Below are 24,503 nucleotides of genomic sequence, written 5' to 3' on the forward strand. Positions count from 1 at the left end.
CAGAGCGCGAGAAGTCCCCGATGAGCCCAAACCACCCACCCCGGCGCGGCTGCTGGACTAAGGTGTGCCAGGCCAAGGCTGGGGCCGGCGGCCGGGGTCCGTGCCCGCTGCCAGCGCTGGGCCTGCTCCCAGGCCTGCTCCGCAGCCAGGCCCGAGCTGGTCTGACAGGCTCAGGGCAGACGGGAAGGGAGAGGCCGCCTGCGGCTCAGGAATGTGCAGCCCTTATCTCTGGCTCCCCTGCAATCCTGGGGAGGGAATAACTCTCCGGAGTTTGCCTTTCTCTCGCTCTTACTCACCCTCTGCCCTGGGTGGAGCTTGATTCTCTCTGGCTCGGAGGTGCCCGTGAATCAGGCTGCAGGCTCGTCCAGGGGAGCGGAGAGCCGGAGAGCGCGACCCACCACCTGCCCTGGCTCACCTGGGAAGGTAGGAGAAGCGCAGGCACCTCCTGGGGTACCTGAATGGCTGCGTGAGGTGGCGGGCAAGGCCTGGGGAGATCCTGTCCTGCTCCTCTGCGCAGGGCTGGGCGCTCGGGATCTGGGGCAGGGACTTCTGCAGGCAGGAGATGGCTGCTTCAATGCAGAAAGGCTCAGTAGCAGGAGCTCCCGGCCACGCCATGACTGCCTCTGTGGGAGAGAGGAGAGTTCCAGGAGGAGACGGGAGAGGCAAGGGGGAAACGAGAAGGTCCCAGCACAGGCAGGTGTTGTGGCTGGTGAGGGAAGAGACCTGTAAGTCCTCGCGTAGCCTGGTCAAAACTGCTTAGTGAATGCTTCACCGAACTTGTGTCCCATCTCCTTTGAGCAAGCCCCAAGGAGTGGGTATTTCTGAACTTACCCCTGTCTTTGGGAAGAGATCTTGCAGCCTGACTCAGCTTCCCACGGTAGAGCCCGAGCGGGCCTTCTCCTTGGGTAGGAAACGCTGTAGGGATGCGTGGTCAAGAGATTGGGACAAAGAGGACTTCACTGGTGGTAGCGCTGGAAAGGCCGAGGTCTGCAGCAGGCTGAGAGCCAAGAAACAGCTCCTGAGGCCCGCTGCGCCTTTACTTGCTCTGACCTCGCTCCACACACATGGGTGTGTAGCTGTCTGCCGACATGGCCTGCAAGCAGCGACACAGACCTTCATGCGCGTACATGCAAAAGCACAGGCAGATGCGTGTGGGCACATGCGTGCACAGGCAGACGTGCAGATACTCACTGATTTTTTTCCACAGATGTGAGCCTGTCTGACATACCTCAGGCTTTGTGTGTGAGCAGAGAGGAAGGGGAAGGTCTTGTGTTCCCGTCACTCTAAATTGACTAAGGCCAATAGAGGTCAATTATGGCTTTTGTCTGGCCTGAGGTTCTCTATCTTCTAAAACAGTTAGAGGGGAAGGAGGCACTTGTAAAGGGACAGAAGTGCCTATAGCATCCTTCTGCTGCTGAAAACATCTAATTCATGAAAGCTGCAATAAACTCAGCTGTGGCAGAGGCCAGACATAGATGAGTAACAACTCTAGACAGCAAAGTAGCCCCAAAACAGAGCAGTCACAATTACAGCAGTGCAGAACACTGGCAGCCTGGGATCCCTTTGCACAGCCTACAATAGCACGTGTTTTCATTGGATGAAGAGGCAAGCAGACAGGAAAAACACAGCATGCCTTCACCCCATTACAGGGCCACAGAAGGGCTGCAGTTTGGGGAGAGAAAGTTTTTCATTTTAGCCTACCTACCATTTATCTGACAGGCTTTAGAGTTCTATTTGAGGGACTGTCTTCACTTAGCCCACACCTGGGGCTAAACAATAGCAGTTTTTCTCTCACCCAATGTCCCTTCCCCAGCCAAGGAAGAAAATTGTAAAAAAGAGGGAGACTCATGGGTTAAAATTAAACAGATTTAATAAAATAAAGAAACCAATATAAATGCTAACACAAAACACACAAAAGTACCTTTAGCTACAGGACTGCAGCAGGTTGTCCAGGAATACCAATTGTCAGCAATGGAGAAAATGTGAAGAGAAGAGAGCAAAACCAGTCCCACCTCTCCTCAGCCAGCCCTCCCTTTTATAGTGAACTTGATGTTAATGCTATAGAACACACCTGTGGGCCAGCCTGGGTCAGCTGCTCTGGATTTAGCTGCTAATGGCCCTGATCACCATGGCCGGCCACAAACTGAAACAAAATCCCAATGAAACCAGGACAGGGACTTAGAGAGAGCTGTATTTGCTGTCACCTGGCAGTGGAAATAGCAGTATTCTGAGGGAAAAGAATGGAACACTTTTGGACTGCTTATCAGGCCCCATTTGGCTGGATTTTTGCAGCCCTAATGAGGAAGAGGAGTTTCATGAGTGCACTTCTAACATCAGGATGTGAGGGAAAGTAAAAGCCAAGGGCAGCACGCAGTTCTCCTTCTCCAAATTATACCTTACCCTACTGGACCTTTTTGTGTGACTTCCTTATACCTGCTACCTAGTAAATAAAGATCCAAGGAAAGGGATTGATTGAAAAAGAGTAAGGTTGGCGTGAGTGATGCCATCATAGACGTGGTGCTGAGGGACATGGTTTAGTGGTGGCCTTGGCAGTGCTGGGTTAACGGTTGGACTTGATGATCTTAACAGCCCTTTCCAATCTAAGTGATTCTGTGATTCTATCTGTTCAGGTAACCTGCTCTCTGTAAGAGGCCCCTTTTGCACGCAGGATCTCATTTCATTTTTCAGTAGCTGTGAACATCAGGTTTGGCCCTAGTGACTATCTACAGGTTGGATTTACACATGCCACTCCATACCCTTTATTGCACAGGACAGTTAAGATTGACATGCTGTCTCAATAGCCACTTCACAAGGAAAATTACGACATGTAATTTTTCTGCTGCTTTTCCATTCCTCTGGCCTGTAGGAAGATCCCCTGGACATTCTGAATGTCTGCTAATTTCTTGATTCTCCAGGAAAGAATATTTTGTGGGATCCCTTGCACTGGCTAATAAGCAAGTGGAGTCCAGGAGGTGTTCTGAGGTGCTGACCAGGCTCGCAGGTCTGCTCTGCCACATGCCTGTAGCATTCAGTACATTTACTACCCACTTTAGACTCAGAGTTTATTATGCCAGTTCGTAGGGTCAGATGACAAATGTGTGTAATATGGAAGATAAAGTGTTAATCTTTCGAAGCTCAGCGAACTAATTGATTAAGTTAATTGAAGCAATTTCTCATCTGATGCCCATGACTTCAGATGAAGTGAAGCTCCTAGACTACAGCAGGCAGATGTACCATTTTTTAAAAATGATGACTAAGATCTGCGTAAGACCATCTAGCGTAAAGAATGGGATCACATTCACTCAGATGCTTTGACACAGAGTGATCAGTAGAGGCTGCTCAGATGACCAAAAGAAAAGGCCTGGGGGCTGTATACATGACATTGCAACAGGAATAACAAATTCTGTATTTTCATCTTCCAAACAGAAATCTTAACAGTAACCCAGGCTTTGAGCCTACAGCCTAAAACTGAGAGAACATTGAGAGTGAGAACACAGAGAGACTTCAGCAGAAAATACAGACAGGAAAATCGAAAGAGGAAGAATAATTGCTGTGAGGACTTAGCAGACACAGCCTTAGCTGAGGCTGAGTTGAGGCTGAGAAAGGGTCTAGTTCAGACTATTGCCCACGTTCCACCGTGCTGTTCTGGGGAACATACCTGAGCCTTGCTTGGTGAGGAGAGCAGTTCATAGGAAGGTATACAGCATCCTTTGCCATAGCTCTTGGAAAACTTCCATGGCAACGTGCTATGGCTAAACCAGGAAATGCTGGGGTACACTTGAAAACTAAAAGTGCTACAGGGACATCGCTGTGAGACTGGCAACTGAGAGGCCTTAAACTGAGAGGTCCTTTCCAGTAGAAGTCCAGTCCTTAGTACAGGAGGTTAGCACAGGTAGGAGCAGCTTCCAGAAAGGATGAGCTTATCTGTCACTGTTAGTGTAGGTTATTCAGTCTGCTGCAGCAGGATTAGAAGGCACTAGCTGTCCCTCCATCACACAATGCAGAATTAAAAAACCCCACACCTTAAACCATATTCCAGGAGACCGATCCCTCCCCAATTTACCCCATACAACGTTTTCTTGAGAGCAAACCAACACTTTCTATGTCTTACTGTCACAATGTCTGCTCAAGCAGTTTTACCTTAGGCGTGACTGTCCTCTCCTAAAACGGACCCTTCCAGAATATTAGCAACCTGTTTTCGTATAATCTTTTGTATTTTATCAGACCAAATAACTTTTTAAAATAATTGATTTCTAAATTTTGGCGGTTCTAGACATGTTGGAAACCTGACAATTTTTCACAGCCCAGCATAAGAGATGTAAGTGATGTGACTGAACATGGTGCATGGGCCCGCTGTGGCCCACGCACTCCTGCCTGCTGGACCACCGTTTGGAAATCGCTGCTTTACATTTTAGTCTCGCATGTACCATTTGCTGCTGCTTTGACTCTCAAAATCGCTTCGATTAATTTCTTGACCAGGGTTTGGAAGTCCTTCAGACGTTAATAGCACGGAGGGGTTTTTGCGGCTGGCTGTGGAGTCCAGCAGGCTAAAATAAATTCTTCTGTCTGTGTTGCCTTTGTCTTCTTGCTGGTATCCAGGGCAATGAAAAGACGAGGTGTTGAAGCCCAGCAAATTGTGCCTGTACCTTCACATAAGCGTGGGGTCTCAGGCAGAGATCATCTCTCCAGCCCTCTCCAGCCCGAGTGACACAGCCGCGCTTCCCCCAGGCAGTTCCTGGGCTGGTGCCACAGACCTGGGAAGGCCTCTGCTTTTGGGAGTGTCTTGAAGCAGAGGAGCAGGTCCAGCCAGGGAAGGATCATCCAAGAGAGGCAGTCTGGGAACTTGCTGTGCAGGCAAAACGCGTAACAACAAGCACTGGAGTCAGCATTGGGAAGGAAGATAGAGCCAGCCTGAGGTGCTGAGACATCAGCAGGGGCTGACATCAGGAGCAGCAGGTGAGACAGAAAGGAAACACTGAGCCAGTTTCCTTTTGCTTAGACTGAGTAAATACAGTCCATTGCTCTTGATTCACACCTTTTATTTTTTTTTTTTAATCTGTAGGGCTTTGTGGTGGTGGCTCACCCAGCATAGCTGAAACTAGAATTTCTGCTACTCTTTTAGAAAAAAAAGACAGTTAAAGTCCATTGAAATGGAACATAATATGGACAGGCAGCAAATGATGCACAAGTCAACAGGTCTAGACTTTTTCCAGTTTCTGCTCTTAGTGTTAATCCAGAGGTGAAGGGAGAATTTTTACATCTAGCTTCATCTGTCAGTTACTTTTCCCTGCTCTGCCTACATTAAACGTTTCCTTCTGGTTGAAGATCGTTCTGTGCAGAGATAGTTGCAGACTGTGACCACATCACTGCTTACTCTTTCCAGTATTAAGAAGGTCTGACAGCTTTTGCGGATCACAAAAGCCAAATGCTTGTGATAAGTATCAAAGCCAGTGAAGTCACTCCCTGTTACACCAGTGTGAACAGAAGCAGGCCTCAGGCCAAGCCAAAGGGACGTTGCCATTGGAGACTCCCTCCTCAACAACAGCTCTTGGTAATTGCACCCGGATAGCTGCATGCTCCTTTCTCTCCTCCTGTTTCTCCCCTGCTAATGTTTTTTTGGCTGAGGAGGGGAGTGGTTGCATTAGTTCTCCCTATGCAGAGGTGCACTGGCACAGGAGCAACCAACCCAGTGTCTTTGGGAAAGCCCAAGCAGACGGGTGGAGGAGACCTTTGCTGCTGAGAGATTGAATCCTGCCTCTCATCAGCCCATGATATCAGCCTTCATCTCCCACTTGTTTTCAACAAGCTCCTTCCTGCTCTCCTTTATCCACTGCCCCTAAGCATGGGAGGAGTTACTCATAAACAGCTACAAAGCCTACCTTCTTTTTCTCCTTCAGCTTCCTCCTGAAAAAAACCCAACTGTCCCATATTAGCATGCTAAAAAGTAAGTTCTAAAGAGCTACTGTGCTGAATACTTGTTTCTTTCTGTAGCCTTCTTTGTACCTGTCTTGTGTTCATCATTGTCCTGTCTCCTATGCTGAGAGGAAGGATTTCTTGGGAAGGAACTAAAATTCACTCATTATCTAATATGATAAGGTTCTGATGATGACTGGTGTTCTTGATACTTCTAAATTTATGAACATGATGTTATGAAGTGATTGCTTAGGAGAGCAGAGAACTGCATGAAATGCCAAATAATGGTAACAGCCTTCTAGAATGCCTGGAGAGAAGACACTGTGGAACAAGGCTTTTCTTCCTGACTCCATGAAATACCAATTCTGAGGGACTGCAAAATCAGAGGAACAGTAAATGCAAAGTACTGCAGGGCTTGTATGGAGAAGATGGGAGCCAGTGTGGTGACTTGTTAAATGATAAATGAAAGCTAGTCTGGAATCCCTGTAAAAATAAATTTGCAACTGTTTCATCTTGGTCCATGTGCTCCTCATGGTGGAGCACATGGACCAAGCACATGGTTCCTTAGCAGGCTTTTTCTCTCTCTCTGATGCCAGTTACTTTGCCTGTCTTCTCAGCACGGTGATGGTACTCCCATGCTTCTCCTTATGTTAAGAAACTCCATCAAAAATTTGTTTTTCAAATGTCCCTATGAAGCTATCTGTAGTACAGTGCCTACAGACCACTTAATTCCACAACTGACTGTAAGTACAATGCTAAATTTGCACATCTCCCAGTTGTTCCTTTGTACCTCTTGGCTCGTTTTTCTCTTTCATCTGTTTATCATCTCTAATGGGGCCACAATTATGAGACCATCTTAAGTAAGAACCAATTGAATAATTGCTGGTACTTCACCTAGTACAATGGGATTCTGACTCTCCATCAGAGTCTCTGAGTGTAACTGTATATTCAGCCAAACCAGCGGGGCTGTTTGCCTGTAGCCTCTTGAGATTCAGGAAAATCAGTGGGTTGTCACTGGGGCAGTTCAGCAACAGCACGACTGAAAGAAAAAACCACAAAACATAATAATGCTATTCTGTAAATCAGCAGGACGTCCATTGCTCCTTGGGGGTCAAAAAGCAAATGGCATCTTAGGAAAGGAACGGAATGTAAACACTGTATATAAAGCCCTATTTCACTTTGATCTTGCAGCTCCAGTCCCACCATCTCAAAGAAGAATACAGTAGAGTGAAACAAATTCAGGGAAGAGAATAGGCTAGAGGATCATCAGAGGCACAGAACGGTTTCTGTATAAGAAATAGTTGAATAATGGGCTCTCTGTCTAGAAAGGTGATGAGTGACGGGAGAGTTGACAGATGTATAAAGTCAGAGTGGCACGACAAGGGTCAATAGATGTTGATTTTCCTATCCACAGCAAAAAAACAAAGTACAAGCAGCCCATTCCAAACAGGAGGAGGCAATCCCAAGCACAAATAGAGGCTGGGTGGAGAATGGATTGAGAGCAGCCCTGAGGAAAAGGACTTGGGGGTGATGGGTGACGAGAAGCCCAACATGAGCCGGCAGCGTGCGCTGGCAGCCCAGAAAGCCACCCGTGTCCTGGGCTGCATCCCCAGCAGCGTGGCCAGCAGGGCGAGGGAGGGGATTCTGCCCCTCTCTCACAAGGTATCACAGTTCACTTCTGCTGAAGAAGTAATTGCCTTTCGTTGATGACAAGGAACACGTACGGCGGGTGCTGTGGGTCATTCTGTTTGTGCAAACTGAGTTTACTTTGCAGTAATTTGATCACCAGTCCATACCCTAATGGCCAGTCGTTAGCTGGATAAATATGGTAAAATCATTTCAAGGAGTGAAAGTGCATAGACCATTCATAAGATCTCTCACAAAGTTTACTGAAAGTGGCAATAAACACTGAAATTATTAAATATAGAGATAATTGCAGGGAAGTTTGGAAAAAAACTAACCAAGTGAGCTGAAAGGCCAGGATAATGCAAATGAAACCATGTGCTGCCAGTGCAAGGTAATTTATACAAAGGAAAAAACCTGATCTAATTGTGTGCCCTCTGGGATTCAGGTAAATACACAGTTTTGGTTGGTGAAGGTGCAAGTATACTTATTATAATAATCCTCGACTTCTCCAACTCATCTAAATAAATGCTTTCTGAAATGTGGTTAAAATCCTACATTATGCTAAATTAACAGGTCTTGCATTAGGTAGTTAATGGAATAGTAATTTATTAGTATCAATCATTAAAGAGAAGGGATTAGTAACGTTCATTTTTATCAGGCTTACCAGCAATTGAGTCTTTCTCCAGGGCTGCTCAGGAGTTCAAGAAAATGCTTACGTAAGCAGTAAATAGTCTAGTAAAGTTCAAGGATAACGTAAAGTTTGCGGAAACAGTAAATATCATATTTACTAAATAACAGCAAATAACACTAAAAATCACACCACTACGATGTGATGAAATGTATTTTAATACAGTCAGATATAAAACAATATACAGAAATCCAGAACGAAGGTTGCAACTACAGAACTGGAGATTCAGTGATGTGAAGATGAATTAAATTACCAGAGAAAGTTCAGAGAATTCTTAAGGAGAAGCCACAAACATTGTCCAGGGACAGGGGACAAGCCCTACCAACAGAAAGTCTGTTCCAGTTATGGTGGAGAAAGATGAGAAGTGATTTACACTGCACTTGAACAGACAAAAGATCTGGTATAAGGTGATTTTTCATTGTGCAAATAGAGGAATAGAGGCATTATAATAAAGTTAAAATCTGAAGTTAAAGATTACTTTGGGAAATAAGATGCATATTCACTGCAGTAAAGGCAAATGAACACTGAAGTACCTTGCTAAGGACACGTTGACTCACAGCTATTTGGTATTTTTTAAAAAATAATCTTTCTAATATATATATTTAAATATAGTTGCTGGGAGGAATGCTATGGCCTGTGTGTACAAGTGACTACAGTGTTCAGGCTGAAAGATTGGCTCTTTTTTGCCCTTTGTATCTGCACTTTTCTACTCTCCTCCGCTCTGCTTCTCCCTACTCATACCAGCCAGGCCTTTTGTAGAGCAGGACTGTGTGCTGCGTGCTCCTCGTGGCTACTGCGCCTCCGTCTGTACGTTACAATAGCAATGATGATCAAGTCTTACGTTGTAGGACTCCTCCGAAGGAGTCAGGGAGTAGTGTTCCTCATTGCACAACCGGATAAATGTATTTGGGGCTTTCCATCGTCCTTGGACCCAGCTGACCACAGGCACAGGCAGAGCGGGACAGGGACATGCTGAGTTGCAACACGCAAGCCAGATATTCACTGACTTGCAATATTCAATGCTAAGCTAATGGCTTGCAGTATTACATCAGGTGGTTTAGTAGTCCCCCTTCATATACTCTTTTAAAAAGCAGCTGAGATACACACTAGACAACAGACAGTTCAAAATTAAAACAGGCACTTTAAATTATTAAAAAGTTTTGTTTCAAAAAATAGTCATCATTGGATAGGCTCGTTTTTAACATATTTGCACAAGTTCAGTGTTACATTTTCTCTTTAATATTTTGATCAATGAATTAAAAACACTTGTGATAAAGCTTTTAGGTACTTGGTCATTGGGAAAGTCAATAAAAATGAAGATAGGGTGGGTGTACAGAGCACCGTGGATCCCTTGATAAACTGATGCATCACAATGAGTTACTACACGTGCTAACTAAGGATCCATTTCATGCTTACAAAAAGGAGACTGTATCCCAACAACCACTGCAAAAACGAATGAAGATGAATCTCATCCCATAGTCCTTTGATTTTATTCACTTATTCTCCATCAACTACAAACGGGAACACAAGATAATTGGCTTGCATGTAGGCATGTTATACACCTGCATTTGGTTAATGAATCTGACCCTTGAGGAGCAATCCTGGTTCCTAAACTTAGGTGTTTAGTGTCATTTTAGGTGTCTTAGGGTATCTAAAACAGCAGATGTGGCACAAGCCCTGGAGAGACTCACACCCTTCTTGCCCAGCAGCCGCAGGCCAGGCAAGATACCTTAGGGCATCCCAAGTGCCATTAAACACCTGTGTGTAGACACCTGAATTGCTCCCCTGGGTATAGTTTGTTTGCACTTTATTTATATTTGATTTGCCCAAGGCTTAAGGGCTAGGTGCTGGGAAGAAGATAGACTTTTCCCCCTTGCTACCTAACTTGGCTTCTGGAATTTTTCTTTCATCTTCCCCTGAAACAACAGGGACTGGACAGCAGGACAAGTAGTGGCATATGCCAGTACGCTTAGTGGTCTTAAAGAACTTCTCAGGTCCCGTATTGGTGTGTTCTGCTCATAAAATCAAGTTTAAAACAATTGCTGGATTTTTTTTCCCAGGTCATATTGGCAGGATATAATAGGAGTCCTTTACTTTCTTGGACAGTGTAGGGGCAGTACTCTTCCTGGGATGCTTTTCCTGATGAAGCTGCAGCTGCTGAAGGCGTGAAGGACATTGGTGGTGTGCTTGAGCTTTCCTGTTCCCTTCTGGTAGTACATTGTAGGTTTTATCGTCTTTGGGGTCTTACTTTTTTCAGTACTTGTCATGTAAATGGAAGGAGGGATGTTCAGTGGTTCCTTTTTGGACTGATCATATGTCACGTAGCTGTTCACAATTGCTGATGCTGGATTTATGTCATCTTTTATCCTCCTGTAACCATAGACAATTCAGTTCCTGAACTACATCTGGACTACAGAATATCTTAATACCCTTTATAAAGACCCTCAAGGGCAATGTGGAGGTTCCACACATTATTCTTTTTAGCATCTTCATTTTTCAAGAGATTCCCCATAGCTTGTGTCATAAAAAATTGTAAACTGTGACTAGCAATTAAAATAAAATTAAATTCCTAATTAAAGAAAATAAGCATATAAATAAGCAAAATTCTCTATTAACCAGTAGTTACAAGCTTCCATATACATTTGGTTTGTGGCTTAGTTTCTTTGACAGTCATAGTGGTTCAGATTTCCAAAAACACGACATCTGTTTCTGAGGTGAATGAAGCTGCAGGAAGTAGATCTGCAAGTGAAGTTCAAGCAAAGAGGCAGCCTCTTCTTGGAGTTCCTCCTTTGTTTTAGATGCCACCATAATCTAGGAAAACACACCCATCATGCAAGAATGCAGATAAACAATGTGTGCCCTCATCTTCTGTCACCCTGGACTGAGGAAATCTGACAAGGTGGTCAGTGAATTCCTGTTAGAGGAACCATGGCATAAAAGCAAAGAATTGCTGTCTAATGAGAGCCTTTGACAGTCAGAGCTAAGGGCCTACACGGGCTGTGCATTTCACAGAGCTCTCACCCAAATTTTGCTGCTTCTGCCAAATATTTCCTTCATTTTGCTCTTCCAGGGCTCCTGCGTGACAACTGCCAAAGGTTTAAGAGAGAATGAGAAAGGACTTGGACTCAGCTGCCCTTCCTGGCATTACACACCCTGAATGCCCTACAAAATAAACAGAACACACAGCTGTAGAGCCAAACAATAACACGGCGACACTGCACACTTAGTAATATATCTCATCTTCTCTAAGGCTGTGAATTGGTGCTCCACAACATCCATCACTGCATTGTCGTAACTGACACGTTTTGGATGGATCAAAACTAGTTAACATAGACGTAAAGACACAATAGTTTAAAAACCCAATTATATCTTAGAAACCTCACTATGGCAAACAAATATTAGCCGTAAATGGTGTGTTACAATTTTCCGCTGATTTATAGGGGAATTACTTATCAAATAGTGGATTATTTGGCCTAGAACTAGAGACACAGCCTTGCAGTTGGCAGCTTAACGACATCAAATTGGAACCGGCATCTCGGAGTTCTGCCAGTTGCAGATAGCTATTCCCAGGAATTGTAACTTAGCAAAAAATCCAAAAAGCTCAGGTGACTCTGCTTCCTCATCGTGAACGAGCATTCCTAGCAGAGTTTCTGCCCAGGAGCTACCTAGATCACTTTTTAAAAGTTTTACTTATTCATTGACCTGTATCGATCATTTTGTGCATCTCTTGTCATGCAAAGCATGGAATATAGTCATGGTAGATAGCAGGAAATGAGAAGCTAGAGGGAGATTATTGGGATGATGCCAATGCTAAGTGTTGCTGAGTTACTTCTTCACAGAAATTCTCCATACTTTTTAGGGCTTACAAATGGTGTAATGCAAATACACCATATCAATGAGAGAGAGATAAAAACCAGCCTTCTTCATGCAAGCTAATTCATCAACCTGGTATAGTTCTTGTTGCAGATCAGGGAATTAAAGCATGCCAACCAATTATAGCATCACAGAATGGTTTGTGTTGGAAGGGACCTTCAAAGATCATCTAGTTCCAACCCCCCTGCCATGGGCAGGGACATCTTCCACTAGACCAGGTTGCTCAAAGCCCCATCCAACCTGGCCTTGAACCCTTCCAAGGATGGGGCATCCACAGCTTCTCTGGGCAGCCTGTTCCAGTGTCTCACTACCCTTATCGTAAAGAATTTCTTCCTTATGTCCAATCTAAACCCACCTTCTTTCAGTTTAAAACTGTTGCCCCCTGTCCTGTCACTACAGGCCTTGGTAAAAAGTCTCCGTCTTTCTTACAGGCCCCCTTTGAATAGAATAGAATAGAATAGAATAGAATAGAATAGAATAGAATAGAATAGAATAGAATAGAATAGAATAGAATAGTTCAGTTGGAAGGGACCTGTAATGATCATCTAGTCCAACTGCCTGACCACTTCAGGGATGACTGAAAGTTAAAGCATGTTCTTAAGGGTGTTGTCCAAATGCCTCTGAAACACTGACAGCCATGGGGCATCGATCACCTCGCCAGGAAGCCTGTTCCAGTGTTTGACCACACTCTCTGTAAAGAAATGCTTCCTACTATCAAGTCTGAACCTCCCCTCACACAGCTTTAAACCATTCTGACATGTCCTATCACCGGATACCAGGGAGAAGAGCTCAGCATCTCCCTCTCCACGTCCCCTCCTCAGGAAGCTGCAGAGAGACACGAGGTCACCCCTCAGCCGCCTCTTCTCTGAACTAGACCAACCCAGGGTCCTCAGCCGCTCCTCAGAGGACATGCCTTCCAGCCCTGTCACCAGCTTTGTTGCCCTTCTCTGGACACATTCAAGTACTTTAACATCCCTGTTAAATGGTGGGGCCCAGAAGGCACACAGTGTTCAAGGTGAGGCCGCACCAACGCTGAATACAGCGGGATCATCACCGCTTTTGACCGGCTGGTCACTCTGTGTTTGATGCCCCCCAGGATGCGGTTTGCCCTCGGGGCTGCCAGGGCCCACGGCGGGCTCCTCTTGAGCCTGCTGCCAGCCAGCACCCCAGATCCCTTTGTGCAGGGCTGCTCTCCAGCCACTGCTCTCCCAGTTTATACTTGTGCCCAGCATTACTGTCGCAGGTGGAGAACCTGGCATTTGTTCTTGTTAAATGTCATGCCGTTGATGATTGCCCAATGCTCCAGTCTATCCAGATCCCTCTGCAAGGCCTCATGTCCCTTGAGAGAGTCAACAGCACCTCCCAGTTTAGTACCACCAGCAAACTGGCTAATGGTACATTCAACTCCTGCATCCAAATTGTTGAACAGAACTGGCCCTAGAATTGAACCCTGAGGAACAGCACGGGTGACTGGTTGCCAGCCAGATGTAACCCCATTCACTACAACCCTTTGAGCCCTGCTGTCCAGCCAGTTCTTCACCCAGATCACCACGTGCCTGCTTATCTCACAGTTGGACAACTTGTCCAGAGGATGCTGTGAGGGACAGTATCAAAAGCCTTACTAAAATCCAGAAAAACTACATCCACCACCTTCCCTTCATCCACTAGGTGGGTGACCTTATTGTGGAAGGATGTCAAATTAATTAAAATATTAAGTGTTGAAAGGCCTCCCTGAGCCTTCTCTTCTCCAGGCTGAACACCCCCAACTCTCTCAGCCTTTATTCAGAGCAGAGGTGCTCCAGCCCTCAGACCACTTTCATGTCCCTCCTCTGGACCTGCCCTAACAGCTCCATGTCTGTCTTGCACTGGGGGCCCCAGAGCTGGACGCAGCACTGCAGGGGGGGTCTCCCGAGAGCGGAGCAGAGGGGCAGAATCCCCTCCCTCGCCCTGCTGGCCACGCTGCTGGGGATGCAGCCCAGGACACGGGTGGCTTTCTGGCTGCCAGCGCACGTTGCCGGCTCATGGTGAGCTTCTCGTCACCCATCACCCCCAAGTCCTTCTCCTCAGGGCTGCTCTCAACCCATTCTCCACCCAGCCTGTGTTTGTGCTTGGGATTGCCCCGACCCAGGTGCAGGACCTTGCACTTGGCCTTGTTGTACTTCATGGGGTTCACACTGGCTCACTCCTGAAGCTGGTCAGGGTCCCTCTGGATATCACCCCTTCCCTCAAGCAAATCAACTGCATCTCTCAGGGCGGTGTGATCTGCAAACTTGCTGCTGGTGCACTCAATCCCACTCTCCATGTCAGTGATGAAGATACTAGATTCTGCAGCATGAAGTAAAGTAAACACACAAAGCACATCACCTCACCTCACCCATTATTTAATTTATTTCTAGCTGTATAAATGCTAATAGCTACTAACCAGAAAGCGCTCTAGATGAGTAGCTTTAAGGAAAACTGCCATGTGGAATAAAACTGAACATAGTAGCACACCTCTCTGCTTCCATAAACAAACCCCTGCCCATATCGTGTCCTTCTGGACTAGGAAATCAGCTGCCTCTGTGTTTGAAGTCACGGAGATGTTGATCTGCTCAAGCTTTTTCTACTTACATGCAGAAACTTCAACCTCTTCAACTCTCACTTGGGTCCAGAGGCTGTGGTAATTTTTCCTTGCAGATGCAGACACAACCAGTCACTCTCAAAACTGTTTTTATTACCCAGACTCTAAATCTCTATCAGTGGACCGTCAGCTTCCCATCTTGCACAACCATAAGGTGCAGACCCTTGTTCCACTTCTGACATACCAGCAGATGCATCACAAGCGCAAACAGGACCGTACCTTTTTGAATACATCCCAGATAATTCCCAAGAACTGTCAAGCGCTTTCACTGTCTGGAATCCTATTCAGTAAGTTAGTTTTCTTGTAAGAGTTACAGAATATTTAAGATATTTTTAAAATTAAAGTCCCGCTTAGTTATCATGTAAGCTGTTTCAAACCAGAATTGATCTACTTCTGTCAAGGATTCTACAAAGATACGTACTCGCGTGCATACACAGCAGTGCAGAGTGCGTTGGTGGTTCAGATTGCTGCTCGTTTACCTGTACCATCCATGAGGAGTGTCCCGAGGGAATTCGCCTCGTTGCGTGCACACACTTTCTGTGTAGCGCCGGTGCTGTTCCTGTGGCGCTGCCTGGGGACGCCGAGATTCTGGGCCCACGCTGTGGGGTTCACCTCTGCGCGCAGAGCAGGCTGCCCGCTCAGTTACAACTCCTGAAAAACAGGGTGTCACACAGTCAGGCAAAAGTGTGAGATCTTCAGATTCTTCCCGAACTTCATTTCTAAAATGAAAATGATGATCTGTTCAGGGGAATCAAAGTACCTGACAGCTGTACTTTAAAAGTGAGTAAACTCTAGAATTTCCTCACTCTTAGGCTCAGGGTAATCTAGTGTCTTGGGGGAAAAGGATACTTTTTCGAGAGTTTTCCTGCGTTTCACTGGGAACAGTGTAATGGTCAAACACACTTATTGTAGCTACTCTTAAATTTATTGTGCCCACCTGTTGGGGACTTGCCCTTGTATCCTTGCAGGTCATGAGTTACTTTGGCCTGCGGTGGCAGAAACAGAATTTCTGGTTTTTATTTCACAGTTCTCAGATTTGTGCATCTATCTGGGAAGGAATTAAACCCACCTGAAGGAAGCGAGGAGGGTTTAATGGCTAGAACCTTGCCTGGGCACACGCAGGGGCGGCACACTCAGCAGGCTGCGGGTTCTGTCCAGGCGGGATCTGATGGTGCTTCCTCAGCATTAACTGCTGAGAAGGAGCTGGCTGAAGTAAGACGTAGCATCTCCCTCCTTGGTTCTCTCCTTGTGAGCCAAAGAGGGTGACGGTGCAGATTTTCCAGCCGCATTAGTCAGCCAGAGGCCTGCGCACGCCCCGGTGCTCGGTGCAGTCCAGTTCAGGTGTTTGCTGCGGCCCCGGGGAGCGGCGTTCGCAGGTGAAGGTGACGTGGGAGCCCGGGCCCGGCCCTGGTTCCCTGTGGCCAGCACTGGCCTGTGATCCTCCGGAGGGTGGAGGCCCCGCAGCACGGCCTCAGGGGGAGAGAGTCTGCGCTGGGCTGCTGCCCGCCTGCCACCCTGCCCGCCCCGGGCGTGGGGAGCTGCCACCACTGCTGACTCCGCTGCTGGCACAGCCAGGCCCAGGGGAGCTGCCACCGCCGCTGTCACCGCTGCTGGCACAGCCAGGCCCAGGGGAGCTGACACCGCCGCTGTCACCGCTGCTGGCACAGCCAGGCCCAGGGGAGCTGCCACCGCCGCTGTCACCGCTGTGTGTCCCCGCCGGGGGGGCCGCGTGTGTCCCCGCCTGAGGGCCCGTGTGTGTGCCCGCGGCCCGGACAAGCGCAGATCTCTCCGTGTCACAGGGAGAGCGCGGGTCCCCTTCCCAACAGCCCCGAGGGAGCAGTGACCCTCCGGGACCATCTGTCCCCCTCACCTCTGATCGCTCTATGGCGTCCCTCCGGCTCCGGGTTTTTCTCCCTGTGGCCAGTGGCTTAGAGAAAACCACGAGGATCATTTTGCTTTTGCACCAGATTTATTTCTTCGCTGGTACCATCTTTCCTGCTTATCCATGAATATATTGACTACCACAAATCCTTAGGGAACTGAAGTGACTCCTCGTACTGTAAAAACTACCCCGCTCAGCCTTCCCCCCCGTTTCCTGACCTGCCTTTCCAGCCACAAACTGTGGGATGGTGGAAGAGTGTTCTGACCAAGTATTGCTGCCTGCCCGCTTGTACGTGCTTCCCCTAACCATCCTGAAACGTCCCGTGGGAAGGAGTTCTGCAGAGTCAGTACAGCTGAGAAAAAGTGTTTCATAGAATCACAGAATCCCAGACTGGTTTGGGTTGGAAGGGACCTTAAAGCCCATCTAGTTCCAACCCCGCTACCACGGGCAGGGACACCTTCCACCAGACCAGGTTGCTCCCAGCCCCATCCAACCTGCCCTTGAACCCTGCCAGGGAGGGGGCAGCCACAGCTGCTCTGGGCAACCTGGGCCAGGCTCTCACCACCCTCACACCAAAGAATTGCTTCCTCAGATCTCATCTCAATCTCCCCTCTTTCAGTTTAAAACCATTCCTCCTCGTCCTGTCACTACAGGCCCTTGTAAAAACCTTTCAATATGAGCCCCTTCAGCTCAGATTTTTCCCAACATCAAGAGATTGAAGAAGCAATCATGTCCCTTGTTTTTTATTTCTTCAGGGATCTCATGAAGACTTGTCTGACTTCTGACCATGTTACAACCCTTATACTTGCCTGCATTCCACTCAGACCCTGCTTCTATTCATATGCTGAAGTGATCATATTCAATTTATAAGGATTCGGAGGGTGCATTTGTATACATGCATATGCTTTTAGGTTTAGTGCCATATTACACACAGTAAATAATTTTAGTAGCATTTGGAAATTAGTTTTAATGGAGTCCAGATAATAACCAGCAGCATTGTTCTGGGGGTGGGGGGGGGGTAGCTTTAAAACAAAAGACAAATTTAAGCTTAGCAATCGGCAGCCTAAAAAGAAGGTTGGGCATTCTGTTAGAGGCATCATCCTTGTTCATCACAGTGCTGCCCAGTTTGATTTGTTCCTTATTTTGCCCAAAAACATTCAACTGTGTTAAAGTAATGCTGAAGTGATTACCACCTTTGCCCAATTTAAGGCTCCCCATCCATTTGGAATGAACTTTCCCCAACATTACTCTGTGTGCTTTGAATCTCTTCCCTTTTGATTTTGCCATCAGGAACCCCCAGCTCTCACCGTTTATGAGGATGGATGTGTCACTGGAGTTAACTGCTCTCACTGTTGGTTGTTCTTTTCTTACAGCTCTCCCTCCCCTCATGGCTCGTCGATCTCAAAGCTCCTCACAGGGGGACAATCCCCTTGACCCTAACTATCTTCCCCCCCATTACAAGGAGTATTACCGCTTAGCGCTGGATGTGCTTACTGAAGAGGGCAAAGAAAGTTACCAACGCTTCCTGGCAGAGGAAGCAGCCCCCGATTTTCTTTGCAACTCGGAGGTGGATCACATCATACAGAATCTCCAGAAACCCCAGTACGCCAATCAAGAAGGTAGCACAGACACCGCAGGTGACAATGACATGGACGGATCCTCTGGGACTTACTGGCCCATGAACTCAGACCTTGCTGTTCCTGAGCTTGACCTGGGCTGGCCAATGGTCTTTGGGTTCAGGGGAACAGAGGTGACAACCCTCGTGCAACCACCACCCCCGGACAATCCCAGCATTAAGGAGGAGGCTCGCAGAATGATTCGAGCAGCTCAACAGGTGAGACAGTGAAGAGCCCAGCTAGAGCAGAGATGAAGTTATATGTGTGCGAAAGATGAATCAGAATGCATCAGGTCCTCTGCTAATTCCCTTAACTTTGCTCCCAGGACCTGACAGAGGGGAAGGATGATTCTAAAACTACCATTTACTGCATCAAAGCTAGCCCCTGCTCTCTGGTCTCCTGGAAAAGGAAGGCCATGCTGAAATATACCCAGAGTTCACAGAATCACAGAATGGCTGAGGTTGAAAGGAACCTCTGGAGATGGTCTAGTCCAGCCCCCCTGCTCAAAGCAGGGTCGATTCGAGAGTGTTACTTAGGACACGTCCTTGAGTATCTCCAAGGATGGAGACCTGGGCAACCTGTTCCAGTGTTCAGTCACCCTTACAGTAAAAGAGGTTTTTCTTACGTTTAACTGTAATTTCCTATATTTCAATTTGTGTCTTGTGTCTTGTCCTTTCACTGGGTACCACTGAGAAGAGTTTGGCTCCACCTTCCTTACACCCTTCCATCAGGTATTTATATTCACTGATAAAATAAGAGTTGGGAAGGACAGGGAGACAGAGCTTTGAAGCTGCTTCACATATTATCAGCATATAGATGCAGCTATCTATCTGACTGAACATTGGCCAGGAAGTTACCTAAAAATGGCAGGGGTGTGTTGGAGGGGGTGAGCAGGTAGTGGCCAAGCAGCTCAATACAACCTTCCAGTGTGGTCACATCACCAAAAAAATACCTGCTATCACTGGATTAATGAGTGCGGAATGCTCAGTGGCAGTGAGGTTTTTCCCTCACCTCTCACCCTCCTGTACAGAATATGCCCCTTAGACAGCAATTCTGTTTCCAGTTCTGGGGCCCACAATGTTTAAAGGAACCTTTAAATGGGAAAGTTCCTGTTCAAAAAGGAAGTTGAAATGGAGACAGTGCAGCAGTGCAGTTCTGGAGTGTGAGGTGCTGGGGAACGTGATCAGTCAGGGCACAAACAGGCACAGGCTGCTGATGGCTTTCCTCCATTCTCTTCCTAGGTGGTAGCCATAGTGATGGACATTTTCACTGATGTGGACCTGCTGTTTGAGGTGCTGGATGCTGCTGCTCGCAGAGTGCCTGTGTACATCTTGCTGGATGAAATGAACGCCCAACTTTTCCTCGACACAGCTGCTAAATGCAGAGTCAATCTTAACTATGTGGAGGTGAGCAAGCCAAACACCTGCCCTGCCCCTAATTCGTATCCTGAAGGGGATAAGTCCTGGGACACAGAGGGCTGTTACAGCAGTAAAAAACCTGAGGAAAGGGGAAAATGGGCCAGAGCCTAGAGAAAGATGAGTATGAAGAAAGCTAGGAGAGCTGGCACGACACCACAGGGCGGAAGGCTGAGGAGACACTAATAAATGGGTCTGTCCATTGTGTATGCAGACAGCATCGCTAGAGCTGAAGTATAAACATGGTGGCGGGATGGAAGTTAAAAGAGCAAGAGGAGGGGCAGGGGGAGGGAAGTAACAGCTTCCAACTGAGTCAGTGCCTTGTCTGATCTGCAGTTCCTAAGGGTGAGGACGGTTTCTGGCCCAACCTACTACTGCCGCACAGGGATGTCCTTCAAAGGCCACGTGAAAGAGAAATTCCTCCTGGTGGACTGCATGGTGGTGCTGAGCGGCAACTACAGGTGAGCAGCTCTGCAGTGTTACACATCCCGGTTTCAGTGAGGAGGAGGCTGGTTAATTGGTAAAGCCGTGCTTCAGCACTCCCCAGTGAACATCAGTGGTAAAAGCTTTTCTCACTGAAGGATACTGAGCAGCAATTTTCAGGAAAAATACACCATTTTGCAGCTGAGGTAGATACAACGATTAAACAAGCCCTCAGGCCTGCACAGAATCACAGAATGGTTGAGGTTGGAAGGGATCTCTGGTGGTCATCTGGTCCAGCCCCCCCTGCTCGAGCAGGGCCACCTAAAGCCAGTTGCCCAGGGCCGTGTCCAGGGGGTTTTTGAATACCTCTAAGGGGGGAGACTCCACACAGTCCCTGGGCAACCTATTCCAGTGCTCAGTCATCTGCACAGTGACAAAGTGTTTCCTTATGTTCAAACGGAACCTCCGGTGTTTCAGTTTGTGCCCATTGCCTCTGGTCCTGCCGCTGGGCAACGCTGACCAACCCTAGCCCTCTCCTAAACTTCCTCCACTTGGTCAACAGCTTGCTTCTACTGGGAAGCCTAAAACTGGGAAACCATGAACCAGTATATGCTAGGGGCCGCCCAGCTGGAAAGCAGCTTGGCAGAAAAGGATCTGGGGGTCCTGGTGGACACCAAGCTCAACAAAAGCCAGCAATGTGCCCTTGCAGCAAAGGCGGCAAGTGGTCTCCTGGCTTGCATTAGGCAAAGCGTTGCCAGCAGGCTGAGGAAGGTGATCCTTCCCCTTTATTCAGCAGCAGTAAGGCCACAGCTGGAGCACTGCGTTCAGTACAAGACATGGACATATTGGAGAGAGTCCAATGAAGGGCCACAAGGACGATGAAGGGACCAGAGCACCTCATATGTGAGGAAAAGGGCTCAGGGGAGACCTTATTCCTCTCTACAACTACCTGAAAGGAGGTTGCAGTGAGGTGGGGGATCAGTCTCTTCTCCCAGGTAACAAGTGATAGGACCATCAGGCTTAACAGGTGGTGGTCAGTGACGGGTGTCACCAGTCTGACTGGTGGACAGACACCACCACCATGTAAAGGCCATGTGGAAACCCTTGCTAACCTCAAGGAAAAAAACCTCATTTTCTGCTGTCTCCTTGTCCATGCAGCCAGCCTTCTCGTTGTAGAAGGCAATCAGACTGGGTCAGGCATGGTTTGTCCTTGGTAAACCCCTGCTGTCTGATCCCAGTTGACTTTCTGTTAATCCCATGCCTGGAAATGGCTTCCAGGAAGATTTGCTCCACAGTTTTCCCTCAGACTGAGGTAAGGCTGACTTGCTGTAGTTCCCTAGTTGATCCTTTTGCTCTTTTTAAAGATGGGCACAACATTTTAGTCATAAAAACCAATTACAACCCAAAGTAATTGCAGGAACATCTATCTCATATAAAGATTATCATCAGCTCGCTCTCTTGCTGTTGTTACTACTGACTGGCTTTTTTTAGAACAGAAGTCATTCATTGCCTTGCAAAATCCTCTGCAAATGTGTGGTGCCAAATCAATTCATAACTATGAGGCTTGTGAACAATAGTGTGTGATGAATGGCTGCCTGAGCAGTAAATAATATCAGAATTTTCTTCAGGCAAGCACATGTTTTAGTGTAAAGTGGTACAACTGAGTCACTCGATGCTAATACACTGTCATTACTTCTGTTTCTCTTTGTAGTTTCATGTGGTCTTTTGAGAAGATTCACAGAAGCATTGCACACATCTTCCAGGGGGAGCTGGTGGCCAGCTTCGACGAAGAATTCCGAATTTTGTTTGCACAGTCAGAGCCTCTTGTTCCTCCAGCCAATGTCTTGGCAAAGGCAGAGAACACATTTGCCATGACTCCCTTTGGCAACACCATGCCTTTCTTTCAAAAAAAAGCGCCCCTCATGTTCCAGAGGGATGACACCCTTTTTCCCTCCTTTATGGACAGAGTTGACCCCGACAGGTACTTCCTGTCAAACTTCAGGCGGGACGACATGTTGCGCCATACTGTGGAGGGGTCGGCTATGAGAATGTATAAAAAGGTGGAAATGGAGAATTCTCAGATGGATCCTGTCAGGGGTTTTCTCCGTTCTAAGCAGCTGGAGTTGGATGCTTTTAAGAGACACAGTTTTGCAGAAGGAACATTTGAAAATTTTGCTGCTTCTAAACAGTATGCCAGGCAGATGTTCATGAACAATATGGATGAATTTAAAATCCAGTCTAGTCATTTTCAGAAGGATCAGTTCTACCAGTACCAGTTTGAACATCCCCATCTTTCTGGCAGACCTCAGGGACTCTTTGAGAGAATCAGAGGTGGCAGACCAGGATTCAATGAACTGGAAGACTATGGAGAGGGACCCAGATACCCTGAACTTGAATCCAGTTTTCCACAGGAGGGTTTCCCCTTGAGGCTGGATTACGTACCTTCAAATTCTTCCAGGGAAGTGAGACATGGCTCCGATCAGCTGAATCCTGCAGGCAATGGCCCAGTGGGAATGATGTTAAGAAGGCAGAATATAGGACAGAAATTTATTTGCCAGACTTCTCCTACACAGAAACAAAGCCTGGAACAACGCCTGTTCTTACAAGACAAAGATGAGGACCAAGATGAAGACAAGAACACACAGGAAAATAGAACAGGTTTACGTAACTGGAGGATTTCTTCATACCTTAGTGCATACCAGTCTGAACCAGAAGAAGGTCTTCCAATGCCTATGGAATCAGAGGCATATAATGATGTTCTCGGGGATACCCTCACAAAGCACCCCACTGACCTCATCCCAGCGTTCAAATCCCCTCTGTCTTTTAATAGCAAGTCACTGGGAATTGAAAGTGCCAAAGAATTTGCAGATTCTGACAGAGTAGGTGAAGAAACCCCTCTAATGAAACAAGATGCCTTTAGGTCCAGGATAAATCCCTTGATCCAGAGGAGCTCAAGACTCAGGTCCTCTCTGATTTTCAGTGCTGCCAAGTTAGATCAGCCTAACACCACAATAGAAAAGGTTCAGATGATCCAAAAAGAACAGGTGTCCAGTGAGTTGACAAAAGACAATGAAACTATAAAGACGGCCACCTCCTCTAAAGTGGCAGAACTTTTAGAGAAGTACAAAGCTGTGGGCAAAGACACAGAGCGAGCTACAGTCACTCATACCAAAGCTGTTTCCAGTTATCTACAGGAAGAATCACAGAACACAGAGAAGAAATGTACCAAATCAGTGCAATATAAGATTCTGGAGAGTAGGGTACTAGACTCCAAAGACTCCTGCAGTACTTACAAAGTGCATGGAGAGGTTGACAGAGCATTTGGAATGGCCTCATCAACCCCCCAGCTTGCTGACACATTGAGTAAAGATCCCCTAGCACATATTAGCACTAAGGTGGACAAATTATCATCTCGGTTTTACCCTATAGAGAATAAACCTGCTCTTCCAGAGAAGGAGAGTCTTATATTTGTAGGAGACACTCAGAAATTGACTCTTCCAGAGAAGAAGGACAGAGTGTCCTTCAAAGAAGACACTCAAAAATTAGTCAATACAGAACTGAAGAAACCACAGATTAGGACAAGTACCACATCAGTTCTTGAAAACTTACCTAGAAGTCAAGGATCTGACAGCTCTCTCAATAAATCTGAGGAAGACTGTTCAAAACAAGAACAAAATCCGATGGAATTTTTAAGAAAAGGGTCACTACGGCTGAAGCAGCTTTTGAACCCAAAAAGTGAAAAGAAATTGGAGGAGGAACCCACTTCTGAGAGTGGAAAATCTGACAAGCAGGCTGTGGTTCTCAAACGATCGTCCATAGGGGACTCTCAGGAAATGACGGAGGAAGAAAAAACTCATAAATTTGCAACACCACTTCCTCCCAAAAGCAGCCAGCCAACACAGGGGAGATTCCCTTCATCCACAGCTAACATCCTGTACAGCAGCAACCTCCGTGATGATACCAAGGTGATTTTGGAGCAAATCTCTGCAAACAGTCAGAAGAACAGAGCTGAACTTGCCAGGCAACTACCATCCACTAGTAATCCTGATCTTTCCAAGTCAACTACAAGCTTGGAAAGGAAAGGTGAGAAGGAGAAAAGCTCTAGCATCCACAGGTCAGAGAGTTTTGGGAGCCAGAAACGGAATCTGCAGCGGCAACCATCAGAGGATAGAGATACCCTTCTGAAAAAAATGGAGAACATGCGGAAGGAGAAGCGAGTCTACAGCAGATTTGAGGTCTTCTGCAAAAAGGATGAACATACAAGTCAAAGTGAAGAGGAATACGACACAGACGCCAAAGACAAGAAGATGGGAAAATTCATGCCCAAAATCCTGGGGACCTTCAAGACCAAAAAATGATCATAGAAATACTATTTAATTCCATATAATCACTGACTGTCAAAGGGGAATGAGGAAGTAACTTGTTTATGACGGCTATAAGCACCATA

The 24,503-nt window shown here is 46.9% G+C and overlaps 2 protein-coding genes across 4 annotated transcripts in view; one reads left to right on the top strand and one right to left on the bottom strand.

The window, feature by feature from the left end:
- Positions 1 to 211: 211 nt before the first annotated feature.
- Positions 212 to 24,414, top strand: FAM83H (family with sequence similarity 83 member H). The gene is made up of 5 exons (XM_068396683.1): positions 212 to 423; positions 17,976 to 18,436; positions 19,460 to 19,624; positions 19,970 to 20,094; positions 21,768 to 24,414. Exons 2-5 carry the CDS (start codon positions 17,990 to 17,992, stop codon positions 24,412 to 24,414), a joined length of 3,384 nt encoding a protein of 1,127 aa, XP_068252784.1. The 5' UTR covers positions 212 to 423; positions 17,976 to 17,989.
- Positions 8,398 to 24,503, bottom strand: part of MAPK15 (mitogen-activated protein kinase 15) — a 42,061-nt gene continuing 25,955 nt past the window's right edge. The window contains exons 15-16 of one of the 3 annotated variants that reach the window (XM_068396687.1): positions 15,200 to 15,371; positions 8,398 to 10,597 (exon numbers count right to left, since the gene is read on the bottom strand). The gene's annotated coding sequence lies outside the window, so the exon portion shown is untranslated. Of the gene's footprint in view, positions 10,598 to 11,267; positions 11,390 to 15,199; positions 15,372 to 16,584; positions 16,648 to 24,503 lie in introns of those variants that run through there. The other 2 variants (XM_068396686.1, XM_068396685.1) reach the window with 2 other exon arrangements.

The sequence above is a fragment of the Nyctibius grandis genome, chromosome 3 (assembly GCF_013368605.1).
Source record: "Nyctibius grandis isolate bNycGra1 chromosome 3, bNycGra1.pri, whole genome shotgun sequence".
NCBI lineage: Eukaryota > Metazoa > Chordata > Aves > Nyctibiiformes > Nyctibiidae > Nyctibius > Nyctibius grandis.

Excerpts from the sequence above, each read along its gene's own strand:
- FAM83H (XM_068396683.1), top strand. The coding sequence starts at position 17,990 with ATGGCTCGTCGATCTCAAAGCTCCTCACAGGGGGACAATCCCCTTGAC. Across the intron at positions 18,437-19,459 it reads TGATTCGAGCAGCTCAACAG|GTGGTAGCCATAGTGATGGA; the intron begins GTGAGACAGTGA and ends TTCTCTTCCTAG. Across the intron at positions 19,625-19,969 it reads TCAATCTTAACTATGTGGAG|TTCCTAAGGGTGAGGACGGT; the intron begins GTGAGCAAGCCA and ends TCTGATCTGCAG.